The 20,472-nt window shown below is 42.0% G+C and overlaps 1 protein-coding gene across 5 annotated transcripts in view; it reads left to right on the forward strand.

Moving 5' to 3' along the window:
• ZNRF2 (zinc and ring finger 2) overlaps window positions 1–20,472 on the forward strand; it is a 189,766-nt gene that overhangs the window by 79,828 nt on the left and 89,466 nt on the right. Inside the window, exons 3-5 of one of the 5 annotated variants that reach the window (XM_090046418.1) lie at window positions 610–715; window positions 1,523–1,600; window positions 2,697–8,723. The exons of 3 other annotated variants lie outside the window; for them this stretch is intronic. In XM_090046418.1, the coding sequence (XP_089902544.1) occupies window positions 610–715; window positions 1,523–1,580 (164 nt within the window). In that variant the 3' untranslated portion in view covers window positions 1,581–1,600; window positions 2,697–8,723. Of the gene's footprint in view, window positions 1–609; window positions 716–1,522; window positions 1,601–2,696; window positions 8,724–20,472 lie in introns of those variants that run through there. One more of the 5 variants, XM_090046417.1, reaches the window with a different exon arrangement.

Consider the following 20,472-nt stretch of genomic DNA (forward strand, 5'->3'; position numbering starts at 1 on the left):
ATATGCCGGGTTCAAAGCAAAATGCTGCGTGCAGGGAGTGAGTCATAGTCTCTTTGAACCTCAGGGTTATCTTATCCTTAAGTGCAGCTCCACAGCAAATAAACATGTATTTTATCTGTAACTCCTCAATTCAGGTGTTTGCTTAGTTATACTGTACTTCATTTTGCCCTACACTAAGTTTAAGCAGATGGGACCTAAAACGCATCCAGATTTTATTTTGATCACCTATAAGAAATCTTATACAGGTTTCCCTTGCCAACTGCTGGGGTTAGGTTCCTGGAAAGATCCTGTGGCTGGCAAGACAAAAGGCTTATGGGAAAAATGGCAGGTGGTGGACTGATGCACAGCCATGGAAAACCATCATTATTCAAAACTGTATACTGTGGTAGCCAAAATGATTTATAGAATATTAAGGGTGGATACTCAAAACCGTGGTTGGCAAGGGAAACCTGTATCACAAATCATGATAACCAGGTTCAACTTTACACCGTACTCTAAAACAAATGTACAAAAATGTTTTTATTATAGGATTGATTGAACGTTATAATTAAAAAATGGTGCTTTAAGTGTTGTGTGTTTAAACCTTTAAAACTTGCCCTGTTTCTGCAGAGGATGTGTTGAGTAAAGATGCTGGGGAGTGTGCAATATGCCTGGAAGAGCTGCAGCAAGGAGATACTATAGCTCGACTGCCTTGTCTATGCATATATCATAAAGGGCAAGTATTCTTCATAATCTGTATACACTGAATCCTTTAAAAAGTCCATGCGCCAATATGTGTTGTCATTTTTTTGTAATGAACAATTAAAAAGACACTAGCGTTTAAAGATCTAGTCACCTTTTTATTTTAAAAATAGTTAAAAGTACTTTTCAGGTCTCTCTGCTATCAGTTTGTTTCACCTTGCAGTCACATTTCCTTCTTGTTACTTGTCATTGCTATATGCAAAATCTAGAGAAACAAAAGGAGAAATTGGCTACACTAGGAAACCAGTAAAAATCACAACACGTTTTCTCTAATATTTGTCATGTTAATTTTAGATAATGATTACAGCAACATTAGTTAAAACAGACATACAACAGTGTGATTAAGGTGATGGTATCCCTCAACACAAAATGTGTCCATATAAGTGTGTGTAATGTGTACAATAGGTAACACTTCCCAAATAAACTATTATTATAGCTTATTTAAAGAGGAGTGAAATATGATTTTATACACAATAATCATACATATCTGTACAAATCAAAAATATCCAGTGAACTTTGAAAAATACTTTGCCACACATTTCAGTTGAAGTGCGATTTCCCCAGCATTTTCCTTCACCTATGGGAGGCAGCTGGATGGGCAATATATTGATTTCTGCATGTGTATTTGTATATGGTATTTTATATTTGTATGCACTTCATAAAATGTCTCTATTCAACTTACCTTAACTAGGATAATTTATTCTACTTAAATACCTTATTGCTAAATGCAGCTGATATGTTTAACCTTCATTAATTTTTTTTTTGGTTTACTCTTCAACAGCTGCATAGATGAATGGTTTGAAGTAAATAGATCTTGCCCTGAGCATCCTTCAGATTAAGACCAGGTTCCTGTTTATTGGTAATTTCTCTTTTTACACATTACATTGTACTTTTCAATAATAAGATAAGTGTATTGAAGTAGATCTATGTTCAGATCTAGATGATACTAATCAGTAAGTATCTGGCATGTGTAAAAGATTTCTGCGTGCTCATAACCACAATAACAATGATCAAGTCTAGTATTTAAACTAGAAAGACACCAGAAGCAGTTCTTATGAATAGTTAGTAGCTTGTTTTACAACTATTTTTTATTATGGAAACTAGATTTCCTTAAAGTGAAACCCAAGAATTTTTCATAGCAAAGTAAACATAAAAATCCTCTTTCTGGGCTGAGTCCCACTTTATTATTTTGAACATGTCTTAATTTTCAGTTGATGTTAGAGGCCAAAGGAGCACTTTTATTTAAAGGGGAGTGGGCAGAAGGAAGGGCCTGGTAGCACTTTAGAAACCACCTGGTTCAGAGAGGCATAAACTTTTGTATGTGACAGCCTACTTTGCCAGAGTTTATGAATGGACTTTTATTTTTTTGGGTAACTTGTTTTTAAGTTTTCTCTAAGCTACCAGGCCCTGCTGTTACAAAACACTCCTGGATTCATAGGAACATTGTAAGCAATAGGGATAGATATCCAAACTCTTTCTCTCAACCAATTTAGATTTTTTAAATGTAATACCAGTCCTCAGCGTTCTGCTCTTCATTGTACCACTGTGCGCCATGGCTCATATTTGCTATGATGCTAGAGATAATTGCGGCATCATCACAGAGGCAGCAGAAAAAACTTGCCAATGTGCAGGCTGCTGTTTTGCCATAGCTCAGTATAAGAACTAATTTTTCATTTTGTCAGGTACCTTCATAGAGCTTCACGTGTTACCCCTAGTGTATTTAAACCACAGAAGAAGCACGGCATGATGCTTTTAAAGATGTTTGTCTTTGTAAACGCTTATAGATTTTTTTGCTAAATCAAATGTATTTAATATCCAGAAGATAAAAATGATCCACAGAGGAGTATGAATGCAAGAACAATCATAGCTTTCTGTGTTTTGGAAAGTTATGCTTACTAGGCGCATCTTACTGTAAAACTGAAGATACCATTCTTTCTTTATTTTCACTGCTGCAGCTGCTTCCACTGATCAGAAGATGTAGGAGACTTGAGATTCCATTTTTGAACACAAGTTTGGGAACATACCTGGCTTCAGACTTGTGCTGCTGTGAGCCTGGCAAAGATGGATAATCACATGGAATAATGGCTGCAGGAAGACCAGTTGCTTTCCAATAGAGCTCAGTGTACCAAACATTTATACAGAGGACACACAGGGATTTTGAAAATGCTGCACATTCTGTAACAATCTTCTTCCCTTGGACATTAATGACAACATTTTGTATTTAAAGGCCAAAGTTACTAATTTCAGTCTAACTTTTATTAAGTTCTGTGCAGAAGCAGTTGCGGATGTCTGTTTTCCTCCCACACATGGAATTCGCATTCTGAATCAGTTCTCTCTGAAACTTTTATGTGAGGATGACCAGATTTTTGAGTGGAAGCTTTTCATCTTTCCATAGGCTGAAGAAGACTAAATAGCAACTGAAGGATAATTTAGCTATATGAATTAATTCACTGAAGTTGCACCTGGGTGTATGGTCTTCATGTATTTCAAGAATGGAAAATGTAATTTTCCTCTGCATAGGAAAAACCGTATTTCAGAGTTTCATAACTAATCCTTTGTCTGTCAGAATGCAGTCCAAAGAGTAAAGCCACGGCAGGTGACTAATTCATATTGATCCAGCTATAGGATTGTTGAAATCTGCACATTGCACTGCAATTTAAACTAAAATTTCTCTTTTACTGCTTATGGGTAAAAAAAAAAAAAAAAAAAAAAAAAACCGCAGCAGAGTATAATCTTGCAGCTATGCAACATTTTTTTAATAGAATAAGAATTATCCCGTTTTAAGTGCTGCCAGTTGAGGTAATTTGTTTAACGGGTATTTTTTTAAAATGTTTCAGGTAATTATTTTATTGTACTACTTTCATCTCCAGACTGCCTCTCTAGGTTTAGGTAGAAAATTGTAAAAATGGTCACAGTAAAGAATTTTCTAAGCATTGAGATTACATAGGGGTGGGATTTGCGTTTCATTTTTGAAACACTTTATACACAAGTTTGTTTTTTTTTAATTGAAATTTACTTGATGGCAGATCTGTAGTCTTTACGTCTATCATCAATGGTCTTTTTATGTACAGATTAGCATTTGACAGAGTTTTTTAACAAGCACCTATATTTGTTTAATTTATTGTTCTACTGTGTTATACTGGCTTTACCAGGACTTTAAAAAAAATGGGAGATACCTATAGGGAAATACATCAGGCAGAGCTGTGGATAAATATATACCTACAAATTACCACAATTTAGAAAACAAAAGAACCTGGACCAGGTATCAGGGCTTAAAAGAATATATATTTTTTTTATATTATGAACTGATCCATAGTAGCTTTTCACAATACAGGGAAAAATATGAATATTTATTAATGACTGCAGTTTTTAGTAAGTTTTTCAGTAGCAAAAATAAGTTGCACAAACACTTCAAGCGTTAAGCAGTTCTTATGTCTGCTTAATTCAGCTTTTCTTTTGTCTGTGTCTTTTTTTTTTTCCCACCCTCTGTTGCTACTATTTCATATTGGGCAAGTCTGGAGCAACTGCTGCTACCCAGAAATACTGTTGTGTTCCACATTATAAGTGTCTCCTCTTCTGCTTTCAGAGTGATTTTAGACTAGATAACATCTTCCCATAAACTTTATGCTGTGAAAATGCCTTTTGTTATGCTGCAAATTAAAGAAATCTAAACCAGTTAATTGTGACAACCAGCGGTACAGCTTCCCAGGTGCTTTTTAAATTTTTCTTGCATCATCCATTTTAATTGAATTGCTAATTGTGGCACCCAGTGTACTCCCTTTGATAGCAGTGCAAGTAGAACCACTGTCATGTTTTTAAGTTGTGTAATCTCATCTACCATACAGCAGTTTCCTGCACAAGTTCTTTCGTAACAGAATTGTTTAGTTGCCTTCTAATATTAAGGGAAAACATTACAGCAGCTGTAGCATTTTACTAGTGACATCGTCTCCCACAGGGTCACATTTTTTACTGTTTTGAATGATCTGCATCTGTTGAGAGAGAGGCAGTTTTGGTATTTACATTGACTTAATGTTCTTGGTTGACTTAATGCTGGCAGAAACTACTGTAATACACAAAGGATGTTAGTGGTGTTTTGGTGATTGGTGCTCCAAGGTAGTAGCTTGTGTTCTTTTGCTGGGGATTAAATTAGACTGGTTTTTAAACATAAATCTGTTTACAACTTAAGCCCAATTTCTGTTTCCAATATGCTGCTTTCTCTAAAACTTGATCTTCTACATTTAGATGTGCAAGTAAATGATTGAAAGAACAAACATTCCAGTGCTTTTCATCACTTAAACTGAAGGCCAGTGTCCATGCAATGGTTGAGAGCCATTCTAATAGTAGATGCTTACCTATGGTTTTGCAGTCAGGGTTCTGTCACTGTTGGCCAACCCAGCAACCCCTTTTTTGTTTTGGTTTTGATTCCTTGGATGGTTGTTGTAGTTTCAGTCCTAAATTCTGGATACATGCAAAACTTCTCCTGAAGCTGGTAAAGTTTTGGCTATGCAGTGGAATACAGGATTAGACCCTTAATGTGGACCATACTTAGGATGGACTGGAAAGATTAGACTGGAGTTTGGATTTGAAACTTAATATGGAAGTTCATGTATGTAAACTTTTATCCCCAAATACTGTCTGCCAGTGCTTATGAAACAGCTCTCTTGTTAGTTCTAAACAATGCCATTTTCAGATATCCTCATTTCTTTTTTTTTAAATATTCCCTTTTCAAGGTCCTAGATCACTGTGCTTCAAAAAAGAAAAAAATGCTCTGTCTAGGGAAAGATCACCTTTGTGTACCTAGAAGCAATAAGTTAAATTGGGGTGTGCCACACTCTTTGCCTACAAATATAGGAATTGCCAATTTCAATTCTTTCAGGTGATTTTATTTCATTTGGCCTATATCTTGCCCAAGTGTGTAAGAGAGTGAGCTAATGTTCATACTCAGGTTTGCCATAAACATGCTATTTCCCAGAAGGGGAGGAGTAACTATAACATCGTAAAAGGTGAAGCTTGTCATTTACCATATATCTTGAGTAGCAGCATGCATAAAGGTGATGGGGTATAATGGCTATGATTTGGATTTTATGACCCTATTCCAAGAGAACCATGCTGCTAACAGTTACAGGAAGCTGTATGTATATTTAGTGCATCTGTTTTCACATTTTTTAAAATAGTAAACTAGTTTTCCTTCTGTGTGTGTGTGTTAGACATTGATTTGAGTGGGAAATAAAAGGAAAGAGATGAAGCATGCTGCACACTCACAGTATTTAATTTTGGGAAAAGACTGAAGTATAAATGAATTACAAGCAGGAGCATCTGTCTTAATTCTTATGTTTCAGGGTGAGTATACTGCCGTATTTGTATATGAAGAATTTGGAAAGGAACTCACAGAGTTGTGGGGGGATTTCTTTGACTACTTATGCTTCTTTATGTTGTAAAAAGTTCCATAGTTTCAAAGAAAAGCTCTTAAAGGTTATTTAAAAAAAGTTCTGCTTTTGTTTTAAATGACACGTCAGGGTTGTTTTGTTTTTGTGGAAGATGAGAAATCCAGTAAGATTGAATTCACCAGAAACTGGAACCTAAGCAATTGTACAGCGGGAGACTTTTAGTCAGACACTTTGAAACTTACTTTTCTTTCTAATTTGTATCTAACTCCTGAAATAAATTTGAAAGAGAACCTTTCTTGATGGAAATTTCAGCACCGCAACCTTATTATTGGAGGGCTTTAGAAATACTCTCCTTCCAGTTCTCCAATCTTTCACCAAAAACAAGGGTTTCAAGACTTAATCTTGATCTCCAAGAGAACTGCCACACACTGTTGCGGGGGGTGGGGAGCAAACCTGGGTCTAGTGGCATAATGAAGAGAGACCAACTAGGGCACCAGATCTTCGCACTGGCTCTTGGGGGTTGGGGAGCAAAAATAGCAGCAACTCTGCTACCAAACTACCTGCTGCCACTTGTAGCACAGCCAGTGACGTAGCTGTGTACAACACTGCCACCCATGGTGCTCATGTCTCCAGTTACACCCCTGCCTCAAGTCACTTTTAGTACCTCCCCGTGTTTCCATGAGTTTCAGCTGCTTCATCGTAGTCAACAGAGTGTTTCTATTTAGATTGATTATAGCTGTTTACATTCATCAGATCTATGGCAGAGTGGGCCACAAATTTATACTTGGCTTCAGAATACGTCAGTTTTAACATGGCCAGGGCAAATAAGAAGTTTCCTAGTAAGTTATTGTGGCTCTTAACTTGACCAGTGCAAGATTTTGCTAGTCATGGTTTCATGCCTCAAACTGTCAGTCTCTTCTGCCTATCCCCAACTACTGTGGAGCTTACGTTGCCCTTTTTCTTCGGGAAAGAAAGACCGTTCTTGGCATTGATATGTCAATGATACATTACTGCATCAGCCTGCAAGAAAAGCATTTAGTGTAATCTTTACTGCAATTGCTAACCTAACTGCATTTGTCCAGCAGCTACAACAGGTTGCACAAATTAAATTTTTTCCATCCCAGATGGCCCTGTCATGAGTGGCCAAGTTTTCTTTGTAAAATGTAGAACTTAAATTATGTTTCATTAAATAAATTCCACACAATTTCATGTTTACTTCTAAAATCAGCTCAATGATTGGACCTTAATGTGTGTCCCATCCCCACCTCCCCCTACTTCCCCAGTGTTGGAAGGAGGACTCATTACACCTGCACTGTGCATTTGGTGGTTGTGGAGTTGCAGCACCAAAATTGGAACCAAGTATTTAAAATTCCTATTGCAGAAATTTATCTAGCCACTGCACAGTGTTATGGAGACTGTAGACTATCTCACCTTAATACCTGTGCCAGAACCACTGATTGGATAAATTGTAACAATTTAATGTGAGGTATTGCTAGATACTGAACACTTGCTTAGCAAAACTGTTGCATATACAGGAGGTTGGACTTAATGACCTAGTGTATGCCTTTTCTCTCTGTTAGCTACAGTCTTCTCCCCTAATGAGCTGCCAGTAAACAATACCTCGTGGGCCTGCTGCCTAACTGTTTGAAAGAAGCTTCTTTGCTTTCTGCTCTGCTTGTGGCAGCTTTCAGTCCACAAGTGTTTGACATCCTTACTCCATTGGGTTTGCTTTGGCAAAGGTGTTATGGTGATAAATAGGATCCAGTTGATTCTGGCAGAATTTCAAATGCAAGTAAACCCCCACGTTGCAAGTAAATAGCTTCTGTTGATAAATCCTGTTACTCTTGGTTTCTTCAAACATTTTCTTTTCCCCCCTAATTTATCTTATTGAAAAGTATTTACTGTTAGAATCATAAATGGCACAAGCTCTCAACAGGTTTGAAATTTAATGAGGACATCACATTATGATTGTGTAGGTTTTCCCATACATAATGAACTGAAGCTGAAGTATTGATCTTTGTATAGCAAATATCACTCTTCTAGCTGACTTTGCCAAAGTACTGCAAAAAATTTAGGAGAACAGGGAGGCAGCTGTAGAGAGGACTATTTTAAACTTAACTGAAAACCTGCGCCATTACATTCAGCAAGTTATGATGTAACATTCATGTTTCCACTTGAAGAGATTCTTGTGCTAACTCTCCTTACTATTAGGAAGATGTTATGTGATGATAAAAGATTAAGAGTATCCACGTTTTTACACACCTCTTTCCACAAAATCTACTGTCTCTCCAAACTATTCTGTCATAGCTTACAAAATGCTCCAATTTAGTGGTAATGAGCGAGAAGTCTTCCTTCATTACCCTAAGCATAAATAAGAATGTAATTTGCAATGTCTAATGTAAAACATGTTTGTAAATTTTTGTAATTGAGCAGTATGATTGGAAGATGACTTACATTGTTAAGGTACATTTTTTGATGGTCTGCCAGTACATAATCATGAATGAAATATTTTTTTATTGATTTTAGGTTGTATGTTTAACATTCCATTTATGTAAAATATGTACAAATATATGTAATAAATCTTTTTGAAGCACACTTTCCATCATGATTCCAGGTGACTTCAGTATTGATAAAACATATAATGCTGTGGATTTGGTAGATTGGTTTTCTTGATGCCCTAAGGAGTATGTTGAAAGCATCTTTGGGCAGTTGAAACAGTATGGAGATACAGGAATGAAAAAAAAAATTCTTCTGCAGGCTGGGTGGAGGCCTGCACCTAGAAACTCAAAGTACAGTACCAGTGTCTGGTCCCTGCTGTAACCCCCAACTCTGCCTCTGCACTACGAAGCAGATGTGAAGCAGGCCTTTGAGCAATCAGCTAGAAGTTTCCTTGGTAGCATGGAGTTGTTTTAGTTGATCTTTTCCCACATCAGGCTAGAGCATAACTGGGGGAATGGGGTGGGGGGCATGTGCCCCCCTGAGATTGGCCACCGCTGCTGCCAGCTTCTGTGGACAGTTGCCACTCACTGCCCCCCTGCAGCTGCCATCGGCTTCTGCGGGCAGTCACCTACCAATGCTGCTGCCCACAAACTGCCCCCACAGTCTCAGGAGGCAGCAGTCATACATGGGCTAGAGTGTGTGATTGGGGGAGGAGGGCAGTGGGTGTGTTGTGTTCTGTGGCGATACCTGCCTGGCATTAACTGGCCTTTGTCGAGTCTGAGGATCCATAGACCACTGGCATGTCCTAGATATGTGGGGGTGGCAAAAGTGGCAGGCAGCTTTCCTTGTGTTCCCTTTTTGGTCTTGTTTTGAGCAGAGTTCAACTAAACCAGAGGATCAAGGGTGATGTGTCTGGTCACTTCCTTCTGGTTTGTATATTAAATACCATTTAATCCAAGCTCATTTACTAACATTCTTTGTAACTTTCTTTTGATCTTTAATGCTTCATTAATATGTCTATAGCTCAGCTGTCAGTGGATTTCCTTGTCATGCCAAATGGTCACTGGTGTTGCCACTTCTGTCTCTGGCCAGCTGGCAGCATGCTTATAGGAAGGCTTCCTCAGACGCACGTTGGCTGCTAATGGAGCTAATCATTGTGCAGTGCCGTGGAAGAAACAGATGGTGGCAAAACAGCGTACAAATGTTCTTTCTGTTGAGGACTGAGCAATTTGTGCAGGTAGGTGGCTTCTTACAAACTTAATCCCTGTGCAGCAGAGTGCAGATAATAAGCCAGACAGCTCATCTAGGCAGTGTCTTGTGCACTGTGGATACAAGTAGAAGGATTTAACAAAGTCATTAGAGCTCTTACCAGTGTTTTTTGTCTGTGCTGATGCTGGTGTGGAAGCACATGCCTTATGCTAAAATGAGTCTAATCCAGTCACATGTGCGTCATGATACAGGGGGTTTGTTACAGCATTGCTATGGAGACCACAGTGAATGGCACATTGAATTGCAGTGCTTTACGGCCAACTCCTGGTATTTTGAGCAAAATCAAAATAAAGGAGTGTTTGGCAGGGGACTGAGGTGAGAGCTAAAGGGAAGAATCCTTTTGTCCCTTCCCCCACCAAGTCTTAGCATGACACGAGCTTTTCACATGAGCCATTTTGGGCATTAGCTTTATATAGTTATTTCTCCACTGCCTGCATCCTGATCCTAAGCAGCCATTGGGGTGATTCACAGTACACAAAGATTATCACACTTATTCATGCAGCAAAACTATGTCGTCTTTCCTGGGTTTCTGGGTGATATTGCAGCTGGGAGGATTTCTTTGCTGATCTGTCAGTTTTTGCAATTGATGGAAAGAAACATAACAAAGATCCGGAACGTTTTAAAATATACAATTTTCCAGTTAGGAGATTTGAGTGAGCCTCTGTAATGAGCACACGGCAGCTAAAATCCTTTCTGGAAAGTTTCTCAATTTCCTTCCTTTGCATTGCCTTGTAATTCCTTTCCACATGGCTAAGAAGTTCGGTGGCATCTGGAGATAAGGAGTTTGGTGGGGGAAATGAATCTGTCTAGAGAGAGCAACTTGCTTGCAAATATGTTCAACTAATGGTCCAGAGCTTGCTTTATAATTCAGATGTAGAGCTGGAGTGACTCCTTGGGAGGTAGCAGTTTCAAATTTAAAACCAGTTTAACTTGGAGCAGATTTCTGGAGTGCAGCGGCAGCTGGGCCCATGCTGGTGCACAGGGGCAGTGCCGGTGGGGCCCAGAGTGGGGCAGCAGGAGTGCAGGGCCTCGGCTGGCAGGGGCTCTATGGAGCCAAGCTGGCTCCCTCCTCTTCCCGCTTAAGTGGCGCAGCTCGGCTTCATAGAGTCCCTGGCAGCCTGGACTAGGTGCTCCTACCGTCCCACTCTGGGCCCTACTGGTGTGGGCCCCGCGCTCCTGCCTGGCTGTTGCTGTGCTCTGCACACCCACTCGCTGCCCCATACCGCTGCTCCAGGGCCAAGAGTATCAGGAATGCAGAGCCTGGGCTTGCAGGAGCACTGGTGGGGGCTTTGCCTTCCCTCTCCATGCATGTCACATCCCTCCCCAGCCACCCTCCCCCCATACACACAACCCCCCACAAAACCCATACCCGCACACACACCTTCTCCCACACCCCACAAACCTATTCCCCCCCACACCCCTCACAATATACAAGAGCAAGACTTCATTTTAAGCTATTATACTATCACCTCTGTGTACACTACACAAACACATGTGAATCAGGACAAAATATTTTTTTAAAATGAAATTAATGAATATTGTAGTACGTTTGATTTTTAGAATGTAACTTGATATGTTTCTGGTTCAGAGGTGACAAAAACCCTTGCTGAAAGGAGTACTTTGACTTTGGCAGCAAATGTCAAGGGTTAAGGGGTGGGACTTCTGATCCCAAGATGGAAACCAGGGGGTGGGGCACCTGTCAAGCAGTGGGGCTACCCATGTGGCCCTCAATGGCTTGCCAAAACTCAGCAAGCAGCCCTCCGCCTGAAATAATTGCCTGCCCCTGGATTAATGCCTTGTTGTATGTCATGTCACCATTGTAGGAGATTCAGTGCTTGAGTCTCCCAAGTATTGATATTAATGCATTTCTTCAGGTTGGTCTTCAAGGTGTCCTTGAATCTCTTCTTTTACCCAGCTCTAGAGCACTGACCACTGTTGACTTTGGTAGTATAGAACCTGTTTTGGGAGCTGGTTGTTAGGCATCCTTATGAGATGTGCTGTCCAATGGAACTGGTACTGTATAAACATGGTTTCAAAGCTGATGGTGTTTACTTGAGCTAGAATGCTCATATTTGTTCTGTCCTAGCTGATATAGTGAATTTCGCGAAAATGTTGCTGGTGGTAATGTTGTGAGACTTTCAGCTTTTTCCAATATGTCATCCAAGTTCAACATCCATGCAACAGGGTAGGAATGTCAGTATACTGGTAGACAAAAAGTTTGGTTTGGGTCATGATGTCACGTTCATCATTCAACAAAGGTATAATTTTAGAGACATTCAAAGGCAGCACTGGCAGGTATTATCCAGGGTTGAATATCATCATCTGTTTGCCTTTTTGGGAAAGGTGGCTACTCAGGTAGGAGGAATGCTCATTCTCTAAGAGCTGTTCTCTATTTGGGATATGTTCGGGAGCAGCTGGTTGGCTTGTGGAGGGCTGGTAAAGGATCTTGGTTTTTGAGAAGTTGACAGTGAGTCCAAGCATCTCGTATGCTTCACAGAAGCAGTCAAGAATGACTTGGAGCTCTTCAGTTGAGTGGGTGCACATGACAATATATCCACAGAGAGGGTCAAGGGGGGCAGAATAACAGAAGCAAAGCCAGTCGGTAGAATAAGTGTTTATCACCCTTCAGATTCTTTCCTTGGGAGTTCTTCGAGTTTAATATATGAATTATTCATGTCTTTGCCATGAGGTAATTGGCTGTAATTACTATGAAACATGTCCTTTTTTTCTGCTATGATTTTTCCTGGCTGGTTTTTGCTAAACCTGAATAACTTCATTGCCAACAATACTTATATTTTTTTCTTAGTTCTAGATGCATGAAATGAGAGCTTTATTGCAAAAGCAGTTTATAATTAGTTAGAATAACAGAGTTTGCTTTTGCAACAGGAAGTCCCGTGGAAATTTATTTCAATTCAGTAGGTACAGCATTTCATGTGTGGAATTTAAATTAGCAGCATCTGCTGGGTTCATACTATGCCCCACTGCATATCACAAGAATGCATCAGCTCTGCCATCAATTAGCAGAGAGTTGTGCTTCATTGGTCCCGGGTGTAAATGCCTGAACCAGATGGTTAATCAGGTGCTAGAGAGACTAAAGCGTACAAAATGGACCTTCTGCCTGGAGCAATCAATATCAAATGTTAGTGCAGTCGGGTCTCTAGCTGGGCTGAGGTTCAGGGCCAGTACAGCTGGCCCAACTTGCATGGTGAGGATCGAACTCTGTTTTGGGCCATGTTCAGAAGCTTCTGTGTGTAGTGGATGTGGCATTGCTTCAGGGATAAGAGGAAAAAACAGGAGCTGGAACTTAGCAGGAAAGGAGGGGCAGCAGCCTGCAATAGTCAGTGCCAACTGCCTGCCCAAAGGAGGCAAATTTTTGGATTCTTGGCCAGGAATTGGCAACCTGAACCATTTAATGCAGACTTGGGAGTTTAATGGGTTGGGAGGCTTCAGTCACATTCCAGTGGTAGGGGACTTTACCCATGCCGTGGTAGCAGTTGTGGCAGTGGCTGGGTCACAAGTGCTGGCCTGCATCAGACCTGAGCTGGGCTGTTTTGGCCAACTGCTGCTCTAGACTTGCTCCACAGGCTGTTCCCAGTCAGCCAAGCCGGGAGTGTGAGCATTCAGACCATGGAATCAAAGGTGGCTGGATGTGATGGCTCTTGTATGTCCTATTAGCTAGAGAAACTGCTTTGTCTTAAACACACAATATGCCTGTCTTGGCCAGGCCTTTGACATTTCAGTATGTATTTCTGTATGGCTGGGTCCTGCAGGCCTCTCTTCCCTTATAGACTTACTAGAAATGAGTTGCATGTAAGCAGGAGTAGGCAGTATGGAGAGATGTGTGAAAGAAAAATCCGACCATGGAAACTGTTGCAAATCTCAGAATCCCAGTCACTAGCCAGGGAACAGAGCACAGTTGCATGTCACAGGCCCAGATCATTCAGTGTCAAAAATATCTTTGTAGGCGAGCTTCAACTACCATTAAAGAAGGTGTCGGAGAAATCGGAGGGTGTGTGCACGTGTGAGCTGGGGAAGTGGGAAGAACAAAGGAGGGTGCTGCAAATGGCCTTCCCCATTCATCCCTGTGCCATTTGAGAATTGAAAGTATAAAAGGGGAAGAGATTTGTGCCTGACCTGCAGCTGTTTCTCTGCTCTAGCAGCCAAAAGTTGCAAAAAATCAAGTTTGTCCTTTCAAAGCACTTCCTAGCAACAAGACAAAAATTGGTGCCTGCCCAAACTGTGACCTCTGGTCCTTCCTCTCTGGCTCTGGTACTGCTTCACTGGGGCATATTTCTATGTAGCCTGGTTGGGCCTGAGATGAAACAGGTGTGGTGAGTCTTGGCACAGCAGCCACTGAAGGGCTGATGAATGGGAATGGTTGTCACAGGGACAAGGAAGAGAGTGTTGGGTAAATCAAATTCTTGTTTCTGGGGATGCATTAAGACTTCTCACTTAAATATTTAAATCAGGCAAGAGAGAGGCATTGAATTCTTCCTGGCTACTCCCTGTTTCCCTGAACGCCTGGCAGAAATCATTGCTGCATGTAGAACTACCTCAAAGGATTTAGGAAGCTGTAGTCAAAAGCTGCTGTGACCTTTAGAGCCTTTTTGAAAGCTTATTTCTCTACCTCCCCCAGGTAAGAGATGCCTCTCAATTAGTCTTGTGACAGCCCTGAAGCAAGTTGCTGCATTTGATTCTACATTTACTGGATTACCTTAATATGGTAATATTTCAAGACTGCCATAGGGAGCATACTGAGCCTGCTTTTGTTGCTCTGATGTTGTCTGCCTGGCTCCTGACAAAGAGAACTTGACAAAGCCACATGCAGGGCCTGATGGAGAGTTCTTTTTGGTCAAAGCACAGTTGCAGCAACTGTACGGCTAGCTTCATGCAGGCGCTGTCAAGTGTCACTGTTGACACAAGCCTTCATCTTTCACCCAGGACAGACAAGGCTATAGTAACATGATTAGCAATGCTCTATACAGAGGCTGTACACGCACAGCATCTCCCTGCTAGCCAGCTGTTAAACAACAATGAGCCTAGCGAATACCAATCCCACAGCATCCACCGAGTGGCCTCCAGACATCATTTTTAAAAAAAAGCATCTATTCTGGGGAGTGGGATGAGATCAGGGTTGGAGGGGGGGAGGGCTGGTTTGCCATAAATAAATAATTGTATAAAAACCAGGGTTGGTAGCAAGATGACTCATTCCCATCAAAGGCAGCAGTGCGACAAGATAGATTTTAAGTGCCAGGCTGGATGGTTCCCCAGCATTGCTGAGGACCTATCACTGCCATCTGTGTCAAGGGCAATGGCAAGTGCTTGATGCCTCTCAGGATTTGGTCTGATTTAAAAGTGATGTGTAGTGTCAGGAGTTTGCATTGCTTTTAAACTGATTAGAGGTTCCTTTGCTTTGAACATGTATCCCAAATTTGCAAACAGCATCTTTTTAGTCGCTGATAACCAGACCATACACCTTTTTAAGAAAGCAGACACACCTAAATCATCTCTCAGCACAGGTTTGCTAAATCATTCCCATTGTGATGTTCCCTGTTAGGCTGACAACCATCATACCTAGGTCCCAATTTGAAAATGAATGGCTAGCCCATCCCGAGGACTTACTTGTAGTGAGTAGCTCCAGGAAAGATGAGGCACAACATGTGAATGAAAAAGGGAGAGCCATTCCAGCCTTTGTTCAATCAGCTCTGGGCTCGGCTACCTTATGTGGGGTGGTAAGACAACGAACTAAGCAGTGGCCTCCTGCTGCCCTCTAGTGATCACAGAGTCACTTACATCCATATCTGCAGCCTGTGGTCAAATTTTACTCTTATTCTTGAAAGATTACTGACTTTCTTGTTCTTGACAGATTAGAGAATAGATGGATACCATAGCTAAAGATTCGGGCCAACTGCAGCCCCAGCAGAAAACAACGGTGGCATCAGAAAACAACTTTTCTAAACTGAGCAGCTGTCCTTAGCCTTCCCCAGGATGGCTCTTCCTCATCCCCCATGAGCAGCTGCTTCAACCCCTCCTCACTGCAGTTTCTTAGGACACTTCTGTGCCCTAATGAATTTTGTGCTTGGAATCTCAAGTCTTTTTTCACACTCATTGCAGTGAAGGGATGCAGATTCTGATGAATTATAAGATTCATCGATTCATGGATGTGAAACATGCTCCCTTTTAGTTCTGTTTTAGGTTCACAGGGTTCAATTAGTGTCAGGTTTCATGACATCAAGATAAAAACTGATAGGCTTGATGATGCCACCTTCAGGTTCTAGCATGCCCTTCAACTGCATCATTTACCTAAGGGGTAGCAAGGTCTAAAGTAGGGAGTCAAGTCAAGTAAGATGCCTCTGAAGCTGTAATGAGGCATGATTTTGGGTCTCACTTTGCACCTGAACCGAAGGCTGCTCCCAGGCTGCTCCTAACTGACCTATAAGAAGTCATTCAGGTTGGGGAGGTGAAGGTGAACAGATACGATGTTAGTCATATTGTTCCCTTGTGTGTCACTGATAGTAGACACTGGCATATTAGCTCTTTGGGGAGTTAGGTTCAGGAGACCCTTGACCTTCTGACTGAGGCCTTATTCTTCTAGCTTGCATGTTAGTGGTTATTTATATAGCTTGGGTTTTTCTGCATGTATAGGATTGTCCCAGGAAATAGGATGGAGGTCATTACTGCACAGCCAGCCAGTGCAATTGGAAAAGGGTCTCATACATCTCTAAGAGGTCCTAAACAGAATTTCTGATTTGGTTTATGGTGTGATGAGGTACATCTGGCTGCAAGTGGATTTAACTTCAGCCCAAAGCACCATTTGGATCGCTGACTCCCTTGAACCATGTCATTAGAATGAGCCGTGCCATAAGGCACTCTTGAAGAACTTGACTGAAGCATTGGCTATTTGGCATTAGGGGACTAGACAGTACTAGCCTTTTCCCATTCTTGAATTCAAGTTGAAGAAAGGGTAGAAAAACTGGTTGCTAATGGAGGAGCTTGTAGGTTCATGTGCCGCCTTCTGGAACAGTTGCTGAGTTGAATTTACAAAATATCGAGGTCCTGTATTACAAGTTTAGGAGCTCCATAGTCCCAACTAGTAACCAATCTGTAACCCTCTTAATTATGTTAGTTGGAAGGCTTCATGTTTTGTATGAACACAGCCCATTTAAAACATACCATAAAGAGTGAGCAACTGCATCTGAGAAACATTGGAATGGGAGTTGGAGCTTTTCATATGAAGGGCATTTCATTCAAGTTCAGCCCAGATTCATTTGCCAAGAGGGGTAACAATCTAATGGCAACTGAGGACTCGGTGAAATGAATCAATGGGCACATTGCCATTCCTAAGATTGGGTGCAAGATAAATTGCCAGAGCCATTTACAGTGATAAACAGCAGTCTGCAGAGACCAAACGGGCACTGAATGGCAGTGGAGAAGAAACCCATACTCTCCTGTTCTTCAGGTCCTTTAAGGATGTGCTACATGTAGCTGACCCTTGAAGACTCTCCTCTCTGAGGTCTTGAATGCATGACACATTTTCATATGGTTTTGTACACCAATGTAAATGACACTAAGCTACAGCAAACAGATGAGCAGCTGTTCCAGGGTAGCTGTATGCTGTAGGTGCTATTTACAGTCCTTGCTGCTATGTGGAAGGGGTAGCAGGTAATACTTGCATGTTGCTGCTTCCATCCCAATATAGCCATCTGTGGGTCTGACTTTAGCCCCAGCCTGGGCTTGGGGACAGTCTATGCCTGCCCCCCCCCCCACTTCATATGTGAATTTTCCCGTGCTGACTGGGGTGGGGAAAACCTTGTCTTGTATTTGAATAAATATGATAATGGGTTTTGCTCAAATGAGAAGCCTTAGCTTCAATTTGTAACACATAATCATAATTGGACCAAATTATGTTCCAACTAAAGCAGCATAACACTCCTTGCTTTAGTTGCTGCTGCTTTTTCAGTTTGAGGTGGGATTAAGCCCAGCTGCTCATCTCAGATGAAGTGTAAATAAATTAGAATAAGCCATGGAAATTCCTTAGTGTCAGTAGCTGCCTCTGGATCCCCAGTCAGTTTGTAGATTAGGAATCAGGCAGCTGGAATGGGACCCACCACCACCTCCAACACCTCTAAGCAAATACTGGTTTACAAGCCTTATCTGATTTTTCCAGGGAGGCTATAGTTGCTGGCTAGAATGAATCCCTCCCTTGGGGAAGGTAATAGCCAACAGTAGCGTCAAGATGAATCAGTACAGTCTCTGGAGTACAGTAGGTGACATCCTATCTTGGGTACATTTTTGTCTATCATGGTCTTAATGCTGTTTAATTCTGCTGGGGGGAAGCTGTAACTCGCTCTCGCGCTGCTGCTTTCCTCTCAGATAACATAATCCCCTGGCTGAAAAACAAAATGCTGGTGTCGCCTCCAGTTCTAGTTTCCATCGAAGTTCCAGGTTGTAGTCTTGTTGCCTTTTGGCCTGGGGTTGCTGAGGTAAAATGTGACTCCTGACTGCTGCTGTTGTCTATGGCGTAAGGTTTTATAACAGATTCTGATCCATCCCTGCCTACTTTGAGTGATCACAACTGCAAAGAAATAAACGTGATTAATGATGCAGTCCCCTCTTCCCCACCCCCTGCCACCTTTAAGGTGCTGCGGTACTTGGGGGCACATGGTGGATTCTGTGCTGTTTCTATTTAAAAGGACTTGATGGATGCACACAGTAACTCTGCTGGACTAGGAGCAGAGTTAAGGTGTTGATGGTCCTGGTCAGCTCTCAAGGTTGCTGAAGAAGTAGCACATGGCAGAGTAAAGTGCAGTACCTTGGACCTAATCCGCTGTTTTCTGGAGCAGCAGGAATCTTCAGAGTGTTTTTATCTTCGTTTTTCAAACAGCATCTGCATCATATGAATAGCTGGGAAGGCACTAAGGTCTTGGACTTGCAACATGTTTACTGGTGTAACTTACTAGAAATTGGGAGTTACCCGAAGAAAAATAGTAAAAATACATCAATGTGTCAGTGTTTCATAGATTTCATAGACATCAGGGCTGGAAGGGACCTCAGGAGATCATTGAGTCCAGCCCCCTGCCCAAAGGGCAGGAAGTCAGCTGGGGTCAGCTGGTGTTGTGTGTTTGCAGTTATTCTATGGTAACAGTTGCTCTGGCGTAGATATTTGCTTAGTACAAATAGGTTCGCTGTAATAACATGTACTGCATGCAGCTGACCTTAGATTACTGCTAGTCTGTCTGTCCATTCTGGACCTCAGAGTAAGGTGCCCTGGTGTGAAAAACCATGGAAGATTCAGTTTTAGCATGTTGCATGTCCAGGGTCTTGTTACAGCTAGGTGCATAACTTATTGTGGCAGGGTGCCTCTGCACGGGTGGCTGTGAAGCCCCTGCAGCCCTCACTTTGTGGGCAATCACCCCTTCTAGTTGCCCGCCATGCCTTGATATGTTATTTTAATGAGGGAGGCACCAGGGCTTCCTAAACTGTTCTTCCAAATGATCGCCAGGTGCATGTGGTCTTTGCTTTATGTGCTAATTGCATAGCTCCATTCCTCGCCTCCACCATATCCCATGCCTCATAGATGACATCCTTTTATAAATGTTTTCTTTCACTTAAGCCTCCTTTTGGGATTCTTGGACCCTCATTGGTCCAACACTCATCCCCTCACTAGGATCTGGACCACTGCTGGTCCCACTTAGCTTCTCACTGGGCTCTGGACCCCTCCCTGGGTCCCTAGGGACCTCCTCATCCCCCTTAGTTCCTCCCCAAACCTTCAGGCTGGTTTAGGTGTCCTCTCCAAGCTGGCCTTCTTCAGCCAGAGGTGATGTTCTCAGCAGGCTCCCAGGTGTTATTACTGCCAGCTTCTCTCAGGTCTGGACTTGTATCTGCCAGCTCCCTGGGTCAGCTGACCATCCCCTCACCCCCGCCCAATTTAGCCCTGACCCACACCTGCCAGTGGCTTCACAGGCTGCCCAGCCTCTTAAAATGGAAGGCACCCCAAGTGCCTTGCCACACCTACCCTTATGTAAGGAGCCTTTTTAAACAGTCTTTTAAAAAGTTTGCACAAGTTTAGGTGATGTGCCACTGTGTCTGTCTGATGCTGACATGAAAACAGTTTTATAATGAATTCCCCCTGCCTCCTGTGATAGGGATGGGCCTAAAGGTAAAAGATGCAAACTGAGCTGGAAGTGAATGAGTTGCCCTGGGTCATTTCAAGGGCCAGTCCTTGAGTAAGTCCTTAGCCCTTGAATAAAGATGGGTTTTTTGTTTCCCTAGTAAACCTGCAAGGTTTGGACCAGCCAAGTAGATGCTGTGTTGCCCAGAGCAGATAGGAACAGAGAAACACAGACTGATAAAACTGCTACCTTGTCTCTGGGGTTAACTTGTAATAGGGACTTAGACCAGTGATTCTCATCAAGGGTGCTGGGGTGTCCTGGGGTGTAACAAAGGGTGCAGCAGGAAGTTTGAGGAGATAAGCCAGGTATGAGGAGATAAGGGAAGGATCAGGCTTTTTTTGCCTAGCTGCTCACCTGCCCCCACTGGCAGCTGCCTCTGCAAGGATGTATGCCTGAGTCCTCTAATATATTAATTAGTTTTTGAAATGGGGTTATGCTTAATTCACAAAAGTTCTGAAGGGGTG

This window comes from Crocodylus siamensis, chromosome 5 (assembly GCF_052110815.1).
Source record: "Crocodylus siamensis isolate JL-2025a chromosome 5, ASM5211081v1, whole genome shotgun sequence".
Taxonomy (NCBI): domain Eukaryota; kingdom Metazoa; phylum Chordata; order Crocodylia; family Crocodylidae; genus Crocodylus; species Crocodylus siamensis.